Source organism: Ctenopharyngodon idella, chromosome 16 (genome assembly GCF_019924925.1).
Source record: "Ctenopharyngodon idella isolate HZGC_01 chromosome 16, HZGC01, whole genome shotgun sequence".
Taxonomy (NCBI): Eukaryota; Metazoa; Chordata; class Actinopteri; order Cypriniformes; family Xenocyprididae; genus Ctenopharyngodon; species Ctenopharyngodon idella.
The window spans coordinates 12,029,426-12,051,499 of NC_067235.1; the positions used below are offsets into that span (position 1 = coordinate 12,029,426).

The 22,074-nt window shown below is 36.0% G+C and overlaps 2 protein-coding genes and 1 long non-coding RNA gene across 11 annotated transcripts; 2 read left to right on the forward strand and 1 right to left on the reverse strand.

Annotated features, from left to right (window-relative positions):
- Nucleotides 1-452: 452 nt before the first annotated feature.
- On the reverse strand, nt 453-11,591 carry LOC127497456 (uncharacterized). Of its 7 annotated transcripts, none has more exons than XR_007925558.1 (5): nt 9,283-9,464; nt 8,198-8,458; nt 5,448-5,487; nt 3,733-4,672; nt 453-1,956 (listed from the first exon to the last, which is right to left on the reverse strand). It is a non-coding gene; the product is annotated as an uncharacterized LOC127497456 (long non-coding RNA). The 7 variants fall into 7 exon arrangements; XR_007925557.1 differs by having other exon boundaries at nt 4,567-4,672; nt 9,283-9,463; XR_007925556.1 differs by lacking the exon at nt 453-1,956 and having other exon boundaries at nt 3,393-3,820; nt 4,567-4,672.
- Nucleotides 10,499-14,867, forward strand: cbx3b (chromobox homolog 3b). Of its 3 annotated transcripts, none has more exons than XM_051865931.1 (5): nt 10,499-10,737; nt 11,240-11,385; nt 11,476-11,641; nt 12,112-12,269; nt 14,044-14,867. In XM_051865931.1, exons 2-5 carry the CDS (start codon nt 11,246-11,248, stop codon nt 14,159-14,161), a joined length of 582 nt encoding a protein of 193 aa, XP_051721891.1. In that variant the 5' UTR covers nt 10,499-10,737; nt 11,240-11,245; the 3' UTR covers nt 14,162-14,867. The 3 variants fall into 3 exon arrangements, with proteins under 3 accessions (XP_051721891.1, XP_051721892.1, XP_051721893.1); XM_051865932.1 differs by having other exon boundaries at nt 10,502-10,590; XM_051865933.1 differs by lacking the exon at nt 10,499-10,737 and adding an exon at nt 11,046-11,068.
- Nucleotides 14,868-17,790: 2,923 nt separating this feature from the next.
- snx10b (sorting nexin 10b) lies at nt 17,791-19,961 on the forward strand. The gene is made up of 4 exons (XM_051866548.1): nt 17,791-17,981; nt 18,083-18,183; nt 19,248-19,349; nt 19,521-19,961. Exons 1-4 carry the CDS (start codon nt 17,859-17,861, stop codon nt 19,735-19,737), a joined length of 543 nt encoding a protein of 180 aa, XP_051722508.1. The 5' UTR covers nt 17,791-17,858; the 3' UTR covers nt 19,738-19,961.
- The last annotated feature ends 2,113 nt before the right edge of the window (nt 19,962-22,074 follow it).

The window sequence follows — 22,074 nt, forward strand, 5'->3', positions numbered from 1 at the left end:
AGAAAGTCACCACAAAACAAACAATCTGATGAGAATGTGGCGTTTCGCTAACTCACTAATGAGTCCAACAAAGTCATGAGAACTGCGTATGGGAGTTTACGAGTAAATGTTAATATGATTTTTACTTAAAGGTGAAGTAACATTTTTTTATTATTAAAATACTTTCTCCTTTCCCAGGTTACAGACAATTCTAAGATATTCATAGGTTGCTTACAACCAAAATGTAAACACTGTGGATCTGTTTTGCGATCAAAACATTTTCTTTCTTTCTTTTTTTTTTGTTTAAGCATCACCAGCCAACATTAGCTCAACCAATGGCATGAGTCTGGAGGCAGGACTATCGGATTGGCCAACCAATGGCAGATGAGGTGACTGTGAGTATCCAGAAAACATGATTTTTGCAATTCTATTTGGCGATGCTAATGGCACAAAAATGACACTTCAAGTTTCAGCTGTTTACCAAGTAATAGTTTATAATTTTTTTTTTCTTCCGTAGACCACAAAATGAGATGTTACAGTTTTTTTTCTATACAGTGAAAGTGAATGGTGATTAGGGGCTGTCACAAAAAATGACAAAAAGCATCGGACAGTTATGAAGTGGTCTAGATGACTTGTGTGCTATATTCCTCTATATGTCCTCTAAAGACATCATGATTTGTTACGAGACACACAAGATCATGTATTTTCAAATTATGACATGTAACCTGGCATGGTACGTAAATATGTGAGTAATATCAACTTAAATTTTGTTATTTTGGTCCTGCAAAGCTATTTAGAAGATTTGGAAAGTCAGATGGATTACTTTTATGATGCTTTTCTTCATGTTTTTAGCTTGACAAACCTAGGTCATTATTCACTTTCTGTCACTCTAAAAAATAACTGTAAAAAATGAAACAAATTTACACAGTAAAATACCATTTTTCATTGAAACAGTAATATACTATAAAAACAATGCATTCTGGGTAATATTTGTCATTTTAAGAAAAGAGGCCTATAGGCTGCTTTCTCGAAAACAATAAATAATATTACCCAGAATGCATTGTTTTTACGGTATATTACTTTTACTTTGTTTCAATGGAAAATGGCATTTTACTTTGTGAATTTGTTTAGTTTTTTTTACAGTTATTTTTGTGTATGTAAAAGATATGCGTCAACATAAAGTCCTACAGCTTCGGAACAACATGAAGGTAACAGAATTCATGACAGAATTATCTTCTTTTTTTTCCCCATATAACATTTCTCTAAACACCTTTATGTTGGTCACAATACTTCCCATATAATTCGCTTTTGTAGCTGAATGCTGTATGAGTTATTCTGCCGTGGGCTGAGTATTCAATAACTCATTTCAGCTTTGTGGAATAGTTGTGAGTGGCCTGCCAGTGACCCTTTGCTCTTGAGGTGAGGTCAGGCTCTCCTGTAGGCCTCCCAGCTGTCTCTCTCCCTACACCCACACGTCCCTCTCCGCTTGCCCTCTGATTTCTCTCTCTCCTTCTTCACTCCCCCGGTTTTTCCTCTCCCTCTTCCAGAAGGGTTGACAGCTCCAAACAAAACAGGGCCTGTGAGCTGACTGACACATTCTGCCTCTGAAAGGAGAGCATTTAACACGCCTCACACCCTGCACTGCCCACCACACACACACACACCCTTAGCCAGCCGAAACAAAACGCCAGCATAGAGAAAAGAGTGGATCGGCCAGAGTTTGGGGGGAATCTGCACCTTGAAGAAGAGAAAAGGGGGAGAAAAGATTTGAGAGAGGGAGGAAAAAGAGTTTTTCAGGTTCAAAGACAGTCTATTCTCCCGCCTGCACCCTGTCACTCATCCTGAGCGGGTTGCCCGGAGGATAGCGCTCCTTTTTCATTGGTGTCATTCATCCATCCGTCAGGCTGATGTGCACTCCAATGGGTTCGGTGGAGAGCTGCGGAAACTTCCTGTCAGGGCCTGCCGTGAGATCAACACCTGTTGGAGTGAGACGGAGGAGCCACTGAGTCCCGACTGGAGAGCCGCTTTCCAGCCCGCACACTAAATCCACATATAAACACACGCTCAACAAACACAAACAAACCATACTATCTCCTTCCTCACAACTCTATCAGCTACATTCATGTTGGTCTTAAAAGCCAAAAATCTACATTTATCAGTATAAAACCGCAGTTATGTTTGGCTTTATGATGGCAGTGAAGATATGGCATTGCGCAGTCTGAATTTGAAAAAAAAGTCTATTATTTACTTTTGAAAGAAGATTTTTTTTTTTTTTTTTAAAGGTTATTTTATATAATATTTTTTCAAAAAAAAAGAATATAAAAATAAAACCATATTAAATAAAATATATTAATAAAATTAATTTAAAAACAAATTCTAAATAATATTAAATAAAGGATTAAATGATAAAGTGGCAAATAAAATATGCATAATCATTAAAAAAAAAAAGAAAGAACAATAAGTATTACTGAATCTGATGGCAAATAATTGTTTGAAAAAGTTTAAATAGATTCGTTGAGTGTTTGGCTGGCCAATAATATATACGTGTGTGTGTGTGTGTGTGTGTAACCCTGGACCACAAAACCAGTCATAAGTCGCACGGGTATATTTGCAGCAATAGCCAACAATACATTGTATGGGTCAAAATTATCGATTTTTCTTTTATGCCAAAAATCCTTAGGATATGTTCCATGAAGATATTTTGTAAATTTCCTACCATAAATATATCAAAAATGTATTTTTGTTAGTGGATATGTGTTGCTAAGGACTTCATTTGGACAACTTTAAAGGCGATTTTCACTATATTTTGATTTTTTTGCAACCTCAGATTCCAGATTTTCAAATAGTTGTATCTCGGCCAAATATTGTCCTATCCTAACAAACCATACATCAATGGAAAGCTTATTTATTACAGCTTTTTTCAGATTATGTATAAATGTCAATTTTAAAAAATTGACCCTTATGACTGGTTTTGTAGTCCAGGGTCACACACACACACACACACACACACACACACACACACACATGTATATATACATATATACATATTCATACATACACATATTATATATATATATATATATATATATATATATATATATATATATATATATGATAGACTGATTTCAACCAAATTAACTGATTAAACTGTGTATGTGTGTGTGTGTGTATATATATATATATATATATATATATATTATATTATATATATATATAATATATATACACACATATACACACATACACAGTTTAATCAGTTAATTTGGTTGAAATCAGTCTATCACTACTTTGAACCATTCAAAAATTGGTCTAGCTTTCAAATACAAAACAAAACAAAAAAAACAGTAACGTCATTGTAAAATATTTCAAGTATGAAGGAGTCCAAAGGCAGTTTTGTAAAATATTGCCATATATGGTTTTTCTTTTCTTTATTTTTAATCAAATATCTTACTCATACTTTACTCATGACTTTTAATTCACCACAGTTTCTCACAGCGAACCATTACTTAAACTTCACTCTCACATCTCAGCGCTTTTCCCGGCTGTATGCAGCCAGCAATCTGAGCCATGTATGTTGTCATGAAGCTGGATGCCAGGGGTGCCGTGATGCTAAATGAACTGACCACAGTCCTGCTATCAGGTACATTCTCATGGAGACCATTAGTGCTGCTGTCCCCTGAGGCAGGCCTTTGAATAATGCATGTGAGAGCTCAGGCTCACAGTGGCCTGAGGCATATCCACCGCTCTTGTTACCTCTCATGGCATATCCTGTCAGAGTCACAGGTCAACATGTCGCCTGCTGGACTGTGTTACACACGGCTCAAACCACCACAGACAGACTCTGGTTTCAAAAGCAGAGCAGAGCAACAAAAGTAATCACAGGCTTTTATAAAGAACTCTTGGAGAAAACGTAATAGGTGCTGGTGGATAATGACTTTACTTTTCTTTTTCACTCATTCTGTTCACTTTTTTCTTCCAAACCTTATTCTATTTAGCATTACCAGAAGGATGTAAGGATCTGAGTTACTTATGAAACATTTATTATTATTATCAATGTTGAAAACAGTTGTATTGCTAATGTTTTTGTGGAAACAGTGATAACATTTTTTTCAGGATTCTTTGATGAATTGAACGTTCAAATGAACAGCATTTATTTGAAATATAAAAATTTTGTAATATTATAAATGTCTAAATTATAAATATAAATATAAATTATAAATATAAATTACTGACACTTTTGATCAATTTAATGCATCCTTGCTGAATAAAAGTATCGTGTCTTCATTCATTTGTGACCCAGATTTTACACTGGAAAATAAAGTGCCAAAATTGTTTATCATGTAAAAATCAAAAAACAAAAATCTCCTTAAAATCAAACATTTATAAAAGTAGTTGTATGGCCAACAATTCACAATATTATTAATATAACATTTACTGAATAGGAAAATTGACTATTTTTTAAATACATAATTTTATTGTTTGAGTATTTGGTTGAATTTTGATGGTTTCATGCTTTCAGAAAATAATTTGTATGGAACATTGTGGTTTGTGAACCTGTATTTATTGTAGACCCATATTTTCTTTTACCTTGCATAGTTTTGTTCATGGTTTTCAAGGATGAAGTCACGCCATGCAAACTGTCCATGTTGACTCCTGCTTAATTTGGCAAGCTTCTACCAAGTGACAGACGGACCTGTGCCAAAATACAGTAGAGGTTGATTGGACACATGACATACACATGAAAATATACAGTACAGAAAGCGTTTTCTCCCTTTTAAATGATGATAATCCTACTTATTATTAAATCCTAATTTTACATGATTCCATAGTTGCAGTTAATTGTTTGCAGCTTTTTGCTTTCATGATCCTTCTGAGATATCTGGTAAGAAATAAACTGGAGCTTACACATCTGAATCTTTTTCTTTTTAGATATAGAAACACACACGCCGTGATCAGTCTTAATTAAAGTGAATGAAAGGATTGTGTGTGGGCTGGAGGAGGGAAATGAGTGTAGTGCTCTGCTGCTGAAAGTGATCCCTGTCACACACAGGATGTCTGCTCACTCTCTCAAAAGCCTCCATCTCACACACACACACACACATAATATATATCTATATACTAAGGAACTGAGGACCTAAGAGAGAGACATCAAAATAGAGAGAGTGAGAAAGCTGCCAATTCCCACAAAGTCTGTTGTTGCGGGAAGAGCAGACTGGAATTCCCCATTCATGTATGTAAAGGCACCCGCAGTCCCTGTAATGACTCGCAATGACCATGAAGCCTTTATAAGACTTCACTACATCAACAATCTCTCACTGTTGCCATTCTGCACACATTCATGCAAGCCACTGAAGCATTTCTCTTCTCCAATAGATAATTTTTTCAGAACAACACTCACATATACATATGGAAAGAATAATAAAGGGATTGTTGACTCAAAAATGACAATTCTGTCATCACGTACTCACCCTCATGTTATTCCAAACTAGTATGATATTCTTCTTTCTTCTGTGGAACCAAAAATAAGACATTTTCAATTATTTTATTTTTATTTTTTTGGTGTACAATGTTGTTTGGGCCACCAATATTCTTCAAAAAAAATGTTTTGGGTAAACTATCCCTTGTCACATTTTTCATACAATGTATCACCCTAGCGCCCTATTTTAAGAATGTTTTGCTAATTAAGTTATGAAAACGTTATTTCTGAATCTTCTCTAAATGTTCAAAACGTCACGGTTTTTTTTTTTTTTAAATGGTTTAAAAATGTGAGAGAAAACATTAAGGGAATGTTATAATTTTGCAAACATTATTTTTTGAATGTTCTCTTTTGTAGTAATAACATTTAAAAATGTTAGGCGAAAATCCAAATAAAATGTTTCAGAAAAAAATTCCACATACGATGTATAAATAACATTGTGTGAATGTTATTAAAGACAGACAACTTTGAACGAACGTTCTATTAATGTTACTGGAAGAACGTTTGTTTATAACTTTAAGAGAACCTTGCCAGAACTCAAGCCAAAGTTCTGAGAATGTTCCCTGTTAAGACCAGTTCACACCAGGGGTGATAACGATGGCAACACAGAGAAACGATATCATGTCACTTTCAGGACATTTATTTCCCTGCTGATGAACGATAAAAACATTGACAGCCAATCAGAATCCATCCTGCTTTGAAGAGCTCGAGCATTTAAAGCTGCAGACGACATAAACGAGGCATGTGCTTATAATATACAGAATGATATTGTGCGTTGGTGTGGACGCCAATATAGTTATTGTTATATCTTTATAAATTATCATTCTTGGTGTGAACAGACCTTTAGCTGGGACAGCCTTTCAGTATCATTGGCAATATATGCTCAATTTTTTTTTGTGCTTTCATAAAATTTAAATGAAAGGGATTCTGTGTTTACTGGGGGGAAAAAAGCAGTTATAAACAAATGGAAAATAATGTTGTAGAATTATTAGGATTATAAAATTATAAGTTTGTTAGTGAACAATCTGAATCAGCTTAATCAAACTACTAAAATTGAAGACGTTCACAAAAGTTTTGGCACTGTTTTAGCACTTAGTACAAGACTGTGAAATGGAGCAAGAGGGAGAATATTATTCCAAGGTGTTTTGGCACCAGAGGACAGCTCTATGAAAGGTTACCCAGGTGGTCTTTCCTCAACTCCTCTGTCTCTCCCAGCAGAATGTCAGTTTCAATTCCCTGGCTCAATTCCCCAGTCCCTTACCCAAATCATCATGTGAACCTCAGATTGCTTAAATATGGGCCTGTGAATCTGATACTCTGTTGGGTTTTGAGTCTTGACGGAGGTGCTGAGAGCCGGCTGATGAGGGGGCCCAGCCGTCCGCCATATTGCCGCCCAGTATGCCGTGTCATGTTCTCTGAACAATCGCCCGTGTCCCTCTAGTTGGGTAAACAACAGAGGCTGTCAGCCGGTGTCAGGTTTGGGCTTTTCAAAGCAAAAGAAGGAGAATGACAGATGACTGCTCTGAGTGTAGCCGACACTTCGCTGATAATGGCGATCTGAGTGCTGATACGGAGAGGCAGAGTGCGATGGCTGAGCGAGATATACCCGGTAAAACATACAGAACCCACAGTTTTGACAAACACACTGCTGGGAAAGACTGCGAGGCGCTTTCAGTGAGATTCCCTGGCTTGCTCGATTCTCTGATTCATCTGTGGTGGAATTTGACATGTGTTGAGGTTGAATCACATCCACAATAGTGAGTTAGCAATGAATTCAAGGCTCAAAAATGAGAATAAATAAATGGAAGGAGTAACTGGATAGAATGGATAAAAGCCAAAGTAGGAGCGAGCCAATGATAAGTATTAACAATAATAATATTTGTTCGGATAATAAGATGAAAGATACCTTATTCCTGTGTTAAGAAATTTTTATATTTTAGTCATTCAATTTTAATGTGATTCACATAAAGTGTTATAATATATTTACAAAAACTAAATGTGAATGAACCCTTAAAAAGTGCAAATATTTGTCCATTACGCTTAATTTTCATGACTAAAGAGAATACTTTTGTGTTAATTATGTTTGGGGAAAATAATGAGTGATTTATTGCCTGAGTAGGAGTGAGTAATAATAAGTAATAACACAAATACTATTTGTTCAAATAAAAAGATGAAAGATGCTTTTTCTTGTTAGAAAAATGTAATATTTTAGTGATTTAATTTTAAAGCGGTTCTCATAAAGTGTTGATTTACATTTTTTAAAAAATAAATAAATAAATGTGAATTAATACAATATTTTTAGTTGAAATAATAAGGTGAAAGATGCTTTTTTTTTCCTGTGTTAAGAAAAATAAATAGTTATTTGATGGTTTACATATTGTGCTGATTTAAAAAGATTTTTTTTTTTAAATGAAAAATACTTTTTTCACGCTGTTCATCATGTTAAAAAATTCAGGAGTAAATTATAGAATACTGGTGTGAAATATGTTTTATGAAAAAAAAAAAGTGTGATAGAAAATCTGGTCAGCGTCAGCTGTGAGATGCACAGATGAAGGGAGCGTATTTAATGTCAGCCTTTCGGATTCCTTGGTGTAAATCAGCTGACCCTTTCACAAACTGCTCGATGAATTAAGCTCCACAGAACACTTTCATTATATTGAACTCAAACTAATCTGTTCAGGGTTCATGGGGTTGACAACCCACAAAAAAACAACATGTCTGACACGGTCGGCACGAGCGTACCTGTAACCTGAGCCGAGGGACGGTGGCGTGCCAAAACTCGGCAACCCGCATGCTGAGAAAGAGTCCAGTTAGACCGGATCCCCACCCCACACATCAGCTCTCCTCACCCCTCGAGTGCTGGCCAGGCCTGCACAGTGGGGTCCCTCCATCTGGACACATTTCTACCCTGACAGGAGCCATGGCTGCATTAATGAACGTATTCACATACGGCCCACTCAGGACTGTCACTGCTGGAGATGGAGAGCAGACTGGAGGACTGGACTGTGCAGAGAGAGAGAGAGAGAGATCTGTGATTTCCCTTAAACAGTGCAGAACTCTCGTTCTATAGCCCATCTGTCAACCATTATGGACCCGGGCCCTCAGCTGAATAAAGGAGCTCCTCCTACACATGGAATGTACAGAGAGGATAGTTTTTGATCAAAATAAAGAAAAATAAAACATTATGCAGATGAAATTACTAAAGATGTATTCTGAATGAATAAATCAAACTAATGTTTATATGACATGAAGCATTTTTCATATCATTCTAGGCTACATGTTGCAGGTCCAAATGACAATTTGAGGTGCAACATATAATGGTTTCATTTACTTAATATGCAGTACAAGATAAAATGCCATTTTCATGTGCAGTGATGAATTACAAAAATAAGTGAATGATTCTTTGGGGCTAAAAGTCGTTTTAATCCTGACATGAAGCATTTTTAAAATAATTTCATTCTAGGCTACATGTTGCGAGTCCATTTTACAAATTTGAGGTCTAACATATGGTTTACTTTCCTTAATACATGATAAAATGCTATTTTGATGTGCAGTGAAGTCGCTTTAATCCTAAATAAAGAATCGTGTATGAAATATTTTCAGGCTTTAAAAAATTACCTTGTCTTCGTTCAAACCTCATAAAAACTTGCTTTTGATCAAGCTATAAATTGCACATCATGTCAAAGGAGAAATACAGTTAATAAAGAAGCAAATAAAGTAAATAAAGTAAACGTAGCACATGTTAAATATACATTAATAAACGTAATGAAACATTTTACAAGTTATCTCGTAAAAATAAAACTTTATGAGGAACAAAACAAGCCTACCGAAAATGGCGATGACAAGAGATTTATGGATGGCTAATAGCGACCTCTTGTGGGCCCACTAAGGAGTGGCAGGGTTTAACATCAATATAACATTTATTTTTAAAAAGTCCAGATTTTATGTCTTCATTTCGTAATTTTGATATATGAAATATTAAGTAGGCTAAATGTAAAAGTAATGAAGGTAAAGTATAAAGGTTGGTAAAAGCAACAAGGAGAAGCTTTTGTTGTGGTACTCCACCAAATGTTTCTTTAATTTTTTATCTTTAATGCAATTGGGTGAACAACTGAACCAATCCGATTCAACCTTCTCTCTGATTGGAAGGTGGAAACCTGTCAATCAATTCTAAAACGGGAGGAGCCTAAGTTCTACACTGAAACCTATGGTCAGTTACATTAAAGCGTCCTAAAGTAAAGAGCTCCGTATGATTACCAAAAACTCGCTCAACTACCCCATGCCAGAGGTTTATATGCAATCCTCGATGAATATTACTATCATTATTAATTTCAGTATTATTAATTTAATTTTTTTTTGCTTAAAAGTGTATTTATAGTAATTTGACGCAGTAATTATTTCTGTGCTATTTTACACTATTGTAATGTTACAATATTGTAATATTCAGTAAAAAGAAAATATTCCAAAACAAATCAAAAAAAGGATTTCCTATGATATAGTCCATCTAATGATACGCATTAATACTAATATTCTATATCCGTATGGTATTTTGTGCCACAATTCAGTTATAGACAAATTATAGCCTGATAAACCAGATATTGTGCATACAGCGTAAAATATAAATGCACAAAATGAGTGGCGCATGCGCCCTCCAGTGTCCTTTGACGATATTACATTCGTGACGTCAACACAACATGTAGGTATTTTCCCTATGTATCCACATCTTTCCTAAACTGAGACGCAAAAGAAGTTTCTATGTACAACAAATCACGAACGTTCGTTTTTTAACTTACAAAAACTAGATTTTAAACTGCAACTGTTGCCAATATATATAGTAAAATATATTATTACCTACAACTCGTCTAAGGGTAACGCCTCTGAACGCGTTTTACGCTAAATTATCTAGTGTCAGATTAAACTCGCCCTAAAAAAAACCGTTTATGTGCGCAGAGAAATTCAGCCAGGTCTTGCTCTCGGGATGCGCCTTTAAGGATTCCTCCCCCGGCTTTCCTGAACTGACCTCTTCCCTTTGAAACCACTTCCTCCCCTTCTCCCAATCGGCCATGTTTAATTTGACTCATTCATGAAAAGTTATGTAAACACAACAGTAAAGCCATGATCGTGAAGGCGACATAGTAAGCAATGCTAGATTACTGAACAGTATTGTGATCTTCCGCGTGGACGCACCGCGTTGTTTGTACAAACTGACATTTGCACGAGCATTAATCACCAGCAGTGGGAATAAAAGAATAGCGCGTGAACTGCGCGTGAGGCATCGGCAGGTGGGCACGCGCACTTATCAAATGGACAGCAGTGGCGTAGAAAGAATATAACTGAATACAACAAACAACCATTCATAATATTATCCTGCTTGGTCAGAGACTGTGAAAGTTTAGCTAGTGGGAAATGATACGTCATACGTCAAGCAGTGACTTCCCTGGCAGCGACGACGGATTGTTGCCATTGTTTATTTAAGGAATACCTTGTATTTCTTCATGTCAGATGCAACATTGCTTGATACATTAACAGTAAACATACAAATACATAAGTCTCAAGTGGAAAATTATTTTAAAATTCCTCCGACTTTATTGTTAGAACGATAATTCTATATATGTAAGTTTTGTATAATGTGATATTCTGTAAATCATCGTCACTTCGTCTCTTCCGGTCAAATTATCCTATTTTATTAGTTATATGTCTGCTAAACCTAATATAAATGCTTTATTATAGATTTTGAAATACTTAAGCCTTTGAAAATAATATTAAATGGTGTGTTGTTTATAGGAAATCATGAGGAAAAAGCAGAATGTGAAAAACAGGAAAGCAGAAGAGACAACAGTTGTCCAAGAGTTTGCAGTGGAAAAAATTATCCGCAGAAGAGTCAACGAGGGAAAAGTTGAATACTATCTAAAGTGGAAAGGCTTTACAGAGTGAGTCTCTGGAACAATGTTTCCTGTGTGTTAAATATTTATTTTATAGATATCTACCAGTATATGACAGGTCTGTCGTACTTTCCTCAGTGCAGAGAATACCTGGGAGCCAGAGGACAACCTGGATTGTCCTGAGCTGATAGAGGAGTTTCTCAGAAACCTAAATGTCTCAGGAGAAACAGATGAAGAGGGATGTCAATCTCTAGCCCATGAGGTCCAGCCCAAGCAAGAGTTAACTGAGCTAGATGCTGATATGGTTAGTGTCTTTATATACTATGCAGAGGCACATATTGGGCCATTCACTTTCACTCCTACAGGTATTACTGCACTACAATGTTTCAAAATAAGCATTAAAATTCCTGAATATCAATACATTTAATTGCATTAGATAACAAACTGCTAAATACTTGGCATAATATGAATAACTGTTTTTTTGTAAAGAGCAGTGGAGTCTAATCCTGGATCCAGAGGGCTGCATTCCTGCAGAGTTCAGCTCCAACCCTAATTAAACACACCTAAACCAGCTAATCAAGGTTTTCAGGATTGTTGGAGCAGGGTGGAGCTAAACTCCGCTGAAGGTTAGCTCTCCAGGACCAGGATTGCACACCTTTAGTACAGAGTTTGTTATTTCCAAAACCTAGGTTTATTGCTCTTGCTATGTGATATATAACTCATCCCTCTTGGCAGGCTTTATGATAGTTTAGTTCTGTGTCTGGAATCATGCAGGCTCACCAGCAGCCTCAGGAGGACCTCATTGAGAGAGGTAATGAGGAGGTTGGTGATCACAGCGCTGAGATCCCAGCAGGCCAGTCCAGCCACCCAGAACCAGACTGCATCATCGGATGCACAGACCAAAAAGGAGAGCTCATGTTCCTCATCAAGTGGTAATATTTCTAAACTGGACCATTTGTGGAGATACTTGTTATTCTACACTGCTTTGTTCATTTTAAATGCAAAAAAAAAAAAAAAAAAAAAAATCTTGATTATTAAGTTCTGTAATCAGTGCATGCATCGATACACACCTTAACTTAGCTTTTATGCTTCACATCACATTGACTGAATTGGTAGACTGTTTAGAAGTGATTAGAACAGCAGCACATGGGTTTTCAGGTGTTAACTAAAATAAAAAATAAAAATAGTTAACTAAAACTTGAAATAAAGTAATATATATTTTTAAAAATATTATTTTAGCTAGTTGCCAAAGCAACATTTCTCATTTTCACTTAGTTTAACATGATGTAGTAAAACAACTAAAACAGAAATAAAATTTAATAAATTCTACAGTATATAGACGTATTTAAAAAAACATGACTAATAAAAATGACACACAACACAATTACTAAAATTTTAGCGAAAATGAAAATAACAAATGCAAAAATAAAATATAATTAAAAATATTAAACTATGATATCTCAGTGATACTAAAATAATATTGGCACCATACTCTTTCAGTGTTATTTTAGTATTGATTAAATACTATTTTCTACTAGTTTAGGTTTTAGTGATTTTGATTTATCACTTTTATTAGTTTTTGGATTTTATATTAAATATTTATATTTAAACTTTGTCCACTTTAAAATCACCCCAAGCTTTACTCACCCTTAAGCCATCCTAGGTGTATATGACTTTCTTCTTTCTGATGAACACAATCGGAGAAATATTAATAAATATCCTGACGCGTCCAAGTTTTATAATGGCAGTGAACGGGATCAACGAGTATGAGCTGAAGAAAGTGTCTCCATCCATCATAAACATACTCCACAAGTCTCCAGGGGGTTAATAAAGGCCTTCTGAAGCGAAGCAATGCGTTTGTGTAAGAAAAATATCCGTATTTAACAAGTTATAAAGTAAAATATCTAGCTTCCGCAAGATTGCCTTCCGTATTCAATGTACGAAGAAAGTGTAAAGCCTCTCGCAGTTCAAAACACTTATGCTACGTCCTATGCCTTCCCTATTCAACTTGCGAAAAAAGCTTAACTGACGCGACATCAGTTACACTTTCTTCATAAGTTGAATAAGGAAGGCGGTCTGGCGAAAGCTAGATTTACTTTATAACTTGTTAAATATAAATATTTTTCTTACACAAACGCATCGCTTCACTTCAGAAGGACTTGGATGGATGGATGGATGCACTTTCTTGAGCTTCAAACTCATTGGTCCCGTTCACTGCCATTATAAAGCTTAGATGCGTCAGGATATTTATTAATATAACTCCGATTGTATTCGTCAGAAAGAAGAAAGTCATATACACCTAGGATGGCTTGAGGGTGAGAAAAGCTTGGGGTGATTTTCATTTTAAAGTGAACTAATCCTTTAATTTTTATTACATGTTTTATTTCAGTTACTTTCCTAGGTTTTCATCTAATTTAATTTTATTTTAGCTTTATTTAATTTAACGGAAACCATTTTTAATTATTTTAGTTAACAATAACAATACTGTACTGCTTAAGTTTTAATACTGATACCAAGAAATTCCTTTCCTTTTATGTCCATCTTCTTCAACACACAAATCGGGAGGAAGATCAAAAGCAACCTCACAGCAAAAAAATGCCATACTTTACAATTCTGTTGCCACTAATCTGCAGCCGGTGATTATGTGCTTTTAATTTGCTGTGTTTGTCCATTAACACTGATCATTATTTCTTTATTTCATCTCAGGAAAAACACAGATGAGGTAGCTTTACTATCAGCCGGGGAGGCCAGTAAAAAGTGGCCTCAGATGGTAATCCGCTTTTACGAGGACAAGCTGACCTGGCATGGTGAAGACGAGCAGTGAGAGAGAGAAATATGTAGCAGTGGATACTACTGTACCTCCTGGCAGCTTTACACATACACAAACACTGTGGCATAAGTTTACTGTTTGACGTACCGTATAGTGTGTGAATCCACACCCCAATGTGAAGCTCTTCCTAACACACTAATCTGTAGAAATGTGAGTGGAGTATTAGAGCGCTACTGTTGTGTACAAGTGGTTTATTAGTCGAATGTTGTTGTATCTCTTGGTCTGTTGTTTGAAAATTCACTAGTGATGTTCATCCTTCTGTCCTCTTTGTTACTATGATCTGAACTGTGATTTAACATAGGATATGACGACAGATGGTACAATAACTGCTGGAGAGGAACTGTTTGATGTGTAGATGTACTATAAACCCCCTGGTTACGCACTTACTCGAGTTATACTGTGATGAATCCCGTGATCTGTGAGGGCGTATAGTGTGGCTCACGCGTAGATTTGCACAAAACAGATTCTAGAATGTAGCCTATACAATCACATTTTTGTGAACAACACGCTTGTTGGTTAGTGTCACTTTCATAGCGGTAGTGTGATTAGGCCATTTAGGTTTCGAGGTTTTGTGTTTAAGACATTTGTCTTGTAGTTTCACTCTCTGGCTTCCTGTTTTCTGTAAAAATCACTGTTAACATTAAATCTCAAGTGAGCAATTTCTATAGGTGCTTTAAATAAACACAAAATTACCTCAGAAGTGTTGTGATCATTCTTATAATCATGTTAATTTGCAGTCATCTTTAAATGGCGTTTTAAAATATTAAAATGCTTAATTAAATTTAAAAATAACCAGTCTGTAATATTAAGAGGTTTGAAAAGCTACAAGCAGGGCCTAAAACTAACTTTTTGCCACACCTGCCAATGGTCAGTGACTTTAAATTTATCGGCCATAAATATTTTTTACCAGCCGTTAAACATAGATTAATCAGGGCTCCAGACTAACATTTGAGAGCAGTGACGCTGGCTGGTGCCACTTATTTATGGGAAATTTGACTGTAAAGCACTGAGCTTGAATTGAGATGCAGATAAAATTAACTTATTAACTGTAAAAATGTAAATATTCTACTCTTATTAAATGTACCATACTGAACTGACAGCTTCAGTGATTAAAAGGAATGCTCTTTACTTGCTTTCTGTTTAATTCAGTCACAATTTGAAGAAGTTTTTGTTTTTCATCAGACTTTGTGTGTCCCATTTATTAGGGAGTCAGTAAGTGCTCCTCTGCTGCCTTCTAGCGGTAATGTCATGTCTTTTTTTAAGTTTGTTTGACGAGAAGTGTTAGTAAAATAGTTAGTAAACTTTTAGTTTTACAAATCATCGCATTAAAAATAACATTAAAATTAGATAATATTTAGAGCTTTGAAGTGCAGGAAAAAGTGTGAAGCACTTTAAAAAGTCCTTGAAAAATGCTCAAATTTCACTATTTGATCTGATATCTGTGGTTTAAAGCAGAGAATTCGGCGCTGAATTTGAATGCTTCCCACTAGATCTCGCAGCGATGTTATTAATTCTACAGCGAATTTAAATGCTTTCTCACTGGATCTCCCAACGCTGTGAAGTAACAGTGTCGCGTGCTTGAGATTGGTGCGAATAAACCTGTTCTGAGCTTGCGCTGCGCTTAGGGTGACCACCTGGCTATTGATCTGTTGCAGTACAGTAGATATGATTTTGCGGGACAATGCGGGACACGTGTGAGACAGATACATTTATAACTACTACGCTATGTAAATATTGATTTACATTTGTTAGTAAACTTGGCATTTGCGCCGACTAATGTTTCTGGCGGTGGGTGCCCACACTATAATGTCAATATTAAATCCTGGAGAGAAGACAATTCTAGATTCACGGCTGCACATGCAGGAGGACAACGCACATGTAATATCTGAGCGAGAGCGCGCACGCGTCCAGTTTTGTGCGAGAAGGGAATCCGCCTGTGAGCGGAGAGATTCCTGCTCGCGCATTTGATGTGGTCGTGTTACAATAATGCGCGTTCAACATTTTTCATTATAATAACGGCATAGAACCCGCATTAAATTAACTATTAATGTGAGAAGAAAGTCGCAATCAATTTTTTATTGGTTAAAATGAATGGATAATATCTAATGTTTTTTTCTGTAGGTGATCGACCATTCGGCGCATGTTCGTTGGAAATATTTAACATCAGGATGGATGATTACATGCTTTAAAACATCAGTTCGGGCAGCTTTGAGCAGCTCTTGAGGTTCTTATCCAGTATGTGAGATGAAATTCCTCACAGCTAGTATATGACGGCTGCACAAATAGATTTTTAAATGCCAGTCACTGTTTTTATTATATTTCTTACTGTGGTATTATTTCAGAGATGAATATATCTATCTATCTATCTATCTATCTATCTATATATATATATATATATATATATATATAATACAGACATAAATGAAATGCGGGACACTACTTAAGTCTTGCGGGACGCGGGACAAAGCTCCCAATTTGTCACCCTAGCTGCGCTGCGTATTATTGCTGCAAGCTGATAAACGATCCGCGATGCACAGCTCAAACGAGTAGCGCTGTTTTGTTTCTCTTTCATTTCATTTGCCATTTGATGTTTCTCATATGAAATAGAAATGGCAGCTCTTATCAGTTGTGCAATGTGGTGGTTGCACCAATGCGACCTCTAACAAAATTTGGTCGCACCAACAGGAAAAAAGGTCGCAAAATCCAGTCTAGAGCCCTGTTAAGCCTTACTAAAGTTACAAACATTATTCAATCAAGAGCAATGAGTGATTGTCTTTGTGGTTTTTTGGTTAACATTAAAAACACAGAAGCAGGAAAATTATGCTGCTGTCACTTTAAGAGCTAATCCAATACACTCTTACACATGCATTTTATTTCATTCAGTTAAGACAAAACTGACTATGTTATGTTTACAAGGATACTTGCAAAGACGCATTTTGACATAATTTTGTTTGAATTTGTCGGTTCAAGCTCAAGAAGGCTTGAAAGAGAGCTCAATTTAGTATTCGCACGCTGTCTGAGATGTGGCTTTCTGGGCGCACACGTTGGATGTTTGCATACAGAAAACTTCGCACACAGCGTTTGAGTAATGAATTGAGTTCCCATTTGTGTCTTCTTGAGCTTGAATATTTAAATTGGCAAGGCTTAAACTTTCATGACGATGGAGCGCAGACCTGTCAACTGTCCCAAGCGTCATTCACGTTCATGCTCTCACAATGTTGCATTGTTACAATTTATAAAAATGTTACCGGCCAACTGCCTATTGACGCCGTTTTATATACTCGCCAACACTTTTTACTCGCATATGGTGCTTGGCGAGTGTTAATTTTAAGCCCTGGCTGCAAATCAACTGTACTTGAATAACTGTTTAAGTACTGCAAGTTGTTTCAGACATGCAGGTGTTATGATTACGGTACCATTTTTTCCAGCTGCTTTTTCCTGCTCCTTTTATTTTTTATGACGCTGCTAGTCTGCTATGTCTCTGGTGGCTGGTAAAAATGAAGCACCGCTGTCAGTCAGAGACACAAAATGAGCTCTAATGTTTTTCCCCAGTCTACAGTTCCCATGAATCAGCCCCAGTTGGTCAACAAGACCAATGTGTCATGAAAATACTTCCTTCTTTATTCTTCCTATTTTTTTAAACCTCAATGTACTGGCTATGTGTCCATGTCCAGTGTGAGTTTGTGAGCATATGCGTCAGGTCTTGTCCACATTTGGACGTATGCAGGAATTCACTGGCGTGTGGGTGAGGGATCCTCGCATCCAGAAGGAAGATTTCTGGCATGCCTACATGGATTACGAAATCTGTATACATGTAAGTGCAATAGAAATATATAGAGGACACAAAGGATACAATGTAATCAAACAAAAAGGCAAAAACTCCTTGATCATTCTCTATATTTCATGTTTACTTAGACAAACAGTTTGGCTTTCACTAAGAAGAGCTCCTGTGTGCGGCGGAGATACAGCGAGTTTGTGTGGCTAAGAAAAAAGCTACAGGAAAATGCCATGCTCATGTATGTAAGCACTGCATTATGTTCATGTTGTTTACTTTGTTCAGTAATTGTAACGGTTATTGGTTTTTAATAGGGTTAATGATGTATAACAGTGTCCATGATAAAGGGGGGATAAAAAATAAAATCGCGTTTAAAATATGCCAAGTTCATATATCTGTATTCATGTTGGTTACTTGAGGATTTATACCATTTTCAAAGAAAGACTACAAATCAAATGATATATTTGTCACATATATTTGTCACACGTGTGTACACAAGTTTATATATATATATATAATATATATATACACAACAGTTCTTTCTGGTTCTCGAATCTGATTGGCTGATAGCCGTGCGATATTCAGTGATAACAGCACTCCTACCTTTTCAACGTTTGTATCATGGCGGACAAGCAATTTCACCGTATGTTTTGCAAATACTACACTTGTTTTACCACGAACTGTAGTTTTAAGAGTTTTTTAGGCGAGAATGTTGTTTAGACCTGAAATATGTGACTCATAATTAACCATAGCGCCTATTTTAGTTATATCGCCCTGACATTTTTTAATTTTCATACAGAAATTAAAAACATGATCATCTAGAACAGGTGTATGACAGTCAATGAATATGTGTGAAATACATATTTAATATATTTTTTTAATAAATTACTGAGCGTCACATGTCTGTGACCCAATATACATCTCAATTCATTCAAATATAATGTATTATTATTTACAAATGACTAATTGTTGCTAATTTCAAGGGTTAATTTATGTATATATTTTAGTATTTATTAATATTTTGAATTAGCTTTCATTTTTATATTTTCAGTTTTAATTTAATTTTAGTTTTAGTAATTTTGTTGTAATTTTAGTACCTCAATTTAAACTTAGGCTATTTCAGTTAGTTGGCAAGGGAACATTTCTATTTTTTGTGCAAGTTTTTTTAAGTTTAGTTTTTTCATCTAATACTTTAATTTTGCTTAATTTTTAGCTGTATTGCAGACATATTAAAGTTTCAATCATTGGGCAACTTTCTGTGTGACACATGTAAATTGAATCTTTGTGGTTGTCTATGAATTGCAGAACACATATACCCAAACTTCCTCCAAAAAACCCGTTCTTCAGTCTCAACAATGCCAGAGAAATTGGAGCCCGTATGGAGGGACTCAGAAAATTTCTAGAAGCGTAAGTAGCAGAATAGCCCTAAAGAACATGTTAGATTAAAACATAAAACCATAACTGAAAGAATGCATTTAGCTTGAGAACATTTAGCATTTAGCTTGAGTACTGTATATCTTGAATCATAAAAAGTACAGTAATTGTAATAGTGATCAGTTATATGCTTACATCCTCCAGAGTGGTACATAGTCCAGTTCTGCTGTCGGACAGTTGCTTGCACCTCTTCCTCCAGTCCCAACTGAGTGTGAAAAAAATGGAGGCCTGTGCTAAAGGCAGGAGTCGCTACACTGTGTCTGAGGCCATTCACAGTTTTGGTTCAGGAAACAAACGCTTTGGTTCTCAATCTGAAGAGAACATGGAAGAAGAGGAAGATATGCACTGTGAATCAGAGTGATTGACTATTTCTTGGAAAGCTAATTTACAGTAGGTGTACTATTAAATTTACAAAGGCATTGCTGAAGAAGAATATAGTGAAGATTACAACCCATGCTTGAAGAGGGACAATGAAATATGAAAAAAGTTACTGCCATTGTTGACTGAAACAGTGTTGTTTTGTCTTTGTACTGATGAATCTGTGTTGATGAAGATAACCTAATAAATTAAATTATTTAAACCACAGTTGTGCACACATTAATGTCTTACTTGGCAATCAAATGAATGTATAAAAGCATAATGTGGCCAGTGTGGACGACAGTTTGTTGTTAAAACTACAGATGTGCGTTGAGAGGTTTACGAGAGGGAATTTATGCTTGCGTGTGAAGTCCCTTAAACGCAATAACCCCATCCTAATAAGCAAATACAGAGCATTAGGACATTATGTGATTTAAACCCGACCTCACAGAGCTAAATCCCAATAATAATCTTTACTCAAACAATTTTATTGCCATACTTAGCCATAAAAGATCATTGTCTGGATGTCATACAAATTGTGCCTTCTCATAAATATTTAACAATCGTGTGAGGCCATACATGACCGGCAGATGGCGCCGCTGCTCTTCTGTCTTTCATGACTGACGGTCTCATCCCTGCAAAATCATAAACATTTCATCAAAGAGTAAAAGCCCTCAAAGCAAGCAGTATTTTCCCTTTTCAGATCATCCACTGCTTTCACAGTATTTGACTGGGACATCAAATCATCAAGACATTTTAGAACAGGAGGATAAAGGAATTCTATCGCCAAAAGCACATAGTTCAAAATAACACCATCAAAATAAGGGCCGCGAGCAATAGTCAGTAAACTAAACTATAGGCCTACCTGAAATCATCAAAGCAAAAATACATTTTACAAGGGGTGAAGGGCTGGTTGGTTAGTATGGTCCCGTCAGAGACGTAAGGCAGGTTACAATCATATCAAACGAATGAGAGAAATTGTAACGCTCAATACGGCAACTTCCCGCCTTACACTTCACAAAGGAAGTCAATCAGTTTTTTGATAGAAGAATAATGCTTTCACGTGCTATCGGAAATTTGATCATTCCTATTTCTGAAGTCGTGATTAGCCTACGAGCTCATTGCATTCAACTTTCGAAATGGGATGGGCATTCATGTGAAATTTTTAATATTTACAATAATTCCGAGAGCAGCATTAAAGGCTTAGTTCAACCAAAAATGAAAATAATGTCATTTATTACTCACCCTCATGTCGTTCCACACCCGTAAGACGGGTTTCATTCATCTTCAGAACACAAATTAAGATATTTTTGATGAAATCCGATGGCTCAGTAGTGAGGCCTCTATTGCCAGCAATCACTGAACTCAAGATCCAGAAAGGCACTAAAGACGTATTTAAAACAGTTCATGTGAGTTCAGTGGTTCTACCTTAATACTATAAAGCAACGAGAATACTTTCTGTGCGCCAAATAAATAAATAACGACTTTTCAACAATACAAAAAACGATTTCAAAACACTGCTTGTAACTTTTCCGAATCTTTTGTTTCAAATCAGTGGTTCGGAGCACCAAAGTCACGTGATTTCAGTAAACGAGGCTTCGTTTACGCGATCCGAACCACTGATTCGAAACAAAAGATTTGTAAAGCTTTGAAGTAATGTTTTGAAATCATCTATCTCTAGATATTGTTGCACACAAAAAGTATTCTAGTCGCTTTATAAAATAAAGGTTGAACCACTGTAGTCACATGAACTGTTTTAAATATGTCTTTAGTAGCTTTCTGGATCTTGAGAGGTTCTGTGACTTTGCTGGCAATAGAGGCCTCACTGAGCCATTGGATTTCATCAAAAATATCTTAATTCGTGTTCCGAAGATGAACAAAGGTCTTAAATGACATGAGGGTGAGTAATTAATGACATTATTTTCATTTTTGGGTGAACTAACCCTTTAAAGCTGCCTTCATGTGCTCTCGGAATGATCGTCAATACTAGTTTCCTTCCCCATTCAAGTAGGCTACATCCTGTACTGAAAATAGCTGAACAAGGGCATTATGTTGGCTGCTGAGTGAACTTTATAAGCTATTTCATCAGAATAGATGTTTTACCAATAGCCAATTCTTTTTTTAAAGCATAAATGTATTATTCATTATTTTGAGTTTATTTTCTAGTGAGATCTGGAAAAACTAATGGTAGGAGTTTAAGGTGGAAAACCTGTTTGGAAACCATAATTTTTGCAATTACGTTTGGTGATGGTAGAGGCACAGAAATCACACACTTCAGCTTTAAGCAAGACTGAGATTTTCACTAAAAGGAGATTCCCTTGCCCCATCTCTTCCTGCCTTG

Bases quoted from the DNA above. Each gene is read 5' to 3' on its own strand.
- cbx3b (XM_051865931.1), top strand. From the start codon at position 11,246: ATGAGGAAAAAGCAGAATGTGAAAAACAGGAAAGCAGAAGAGACAACA. The intron at 11,386-11,475 runs GTGAGTCTCTGG...TACTTTCCTCAG, and splicing joins AAGTGGAAAGGCTTTACAGA to TGCAGAGAATACCTGGGAGC. The intron at 12,270-14,043 runs GTAATATTTCTA...ATTTCATCTCAG, and splicing joins CTCATGTTCCTCATCAAGTG to GAAAAACACAGATGAGGTAG.
- snx10b (XM_051866548.1), top strand. From the start codon at position 17,859: ATGCGTCAGGTCTTGTCCACATTTGGACGTATGCAGGAATTCACTGGC. The intron at 18,184-19,247 runs GTATGTAAGCAC...TATGAATTGCAG, and splicing joins CAGGAAAATGCCATGCTCAT to AACACATATACCCAAACTTC. The intron at 19,350-19,520 runs GTAAGTAGCAGA...TACATCCTCCAG, and splicing joins CTCAGAAAATTTCTAGAAGC to AGTGGTACATAGTCCAGTTC.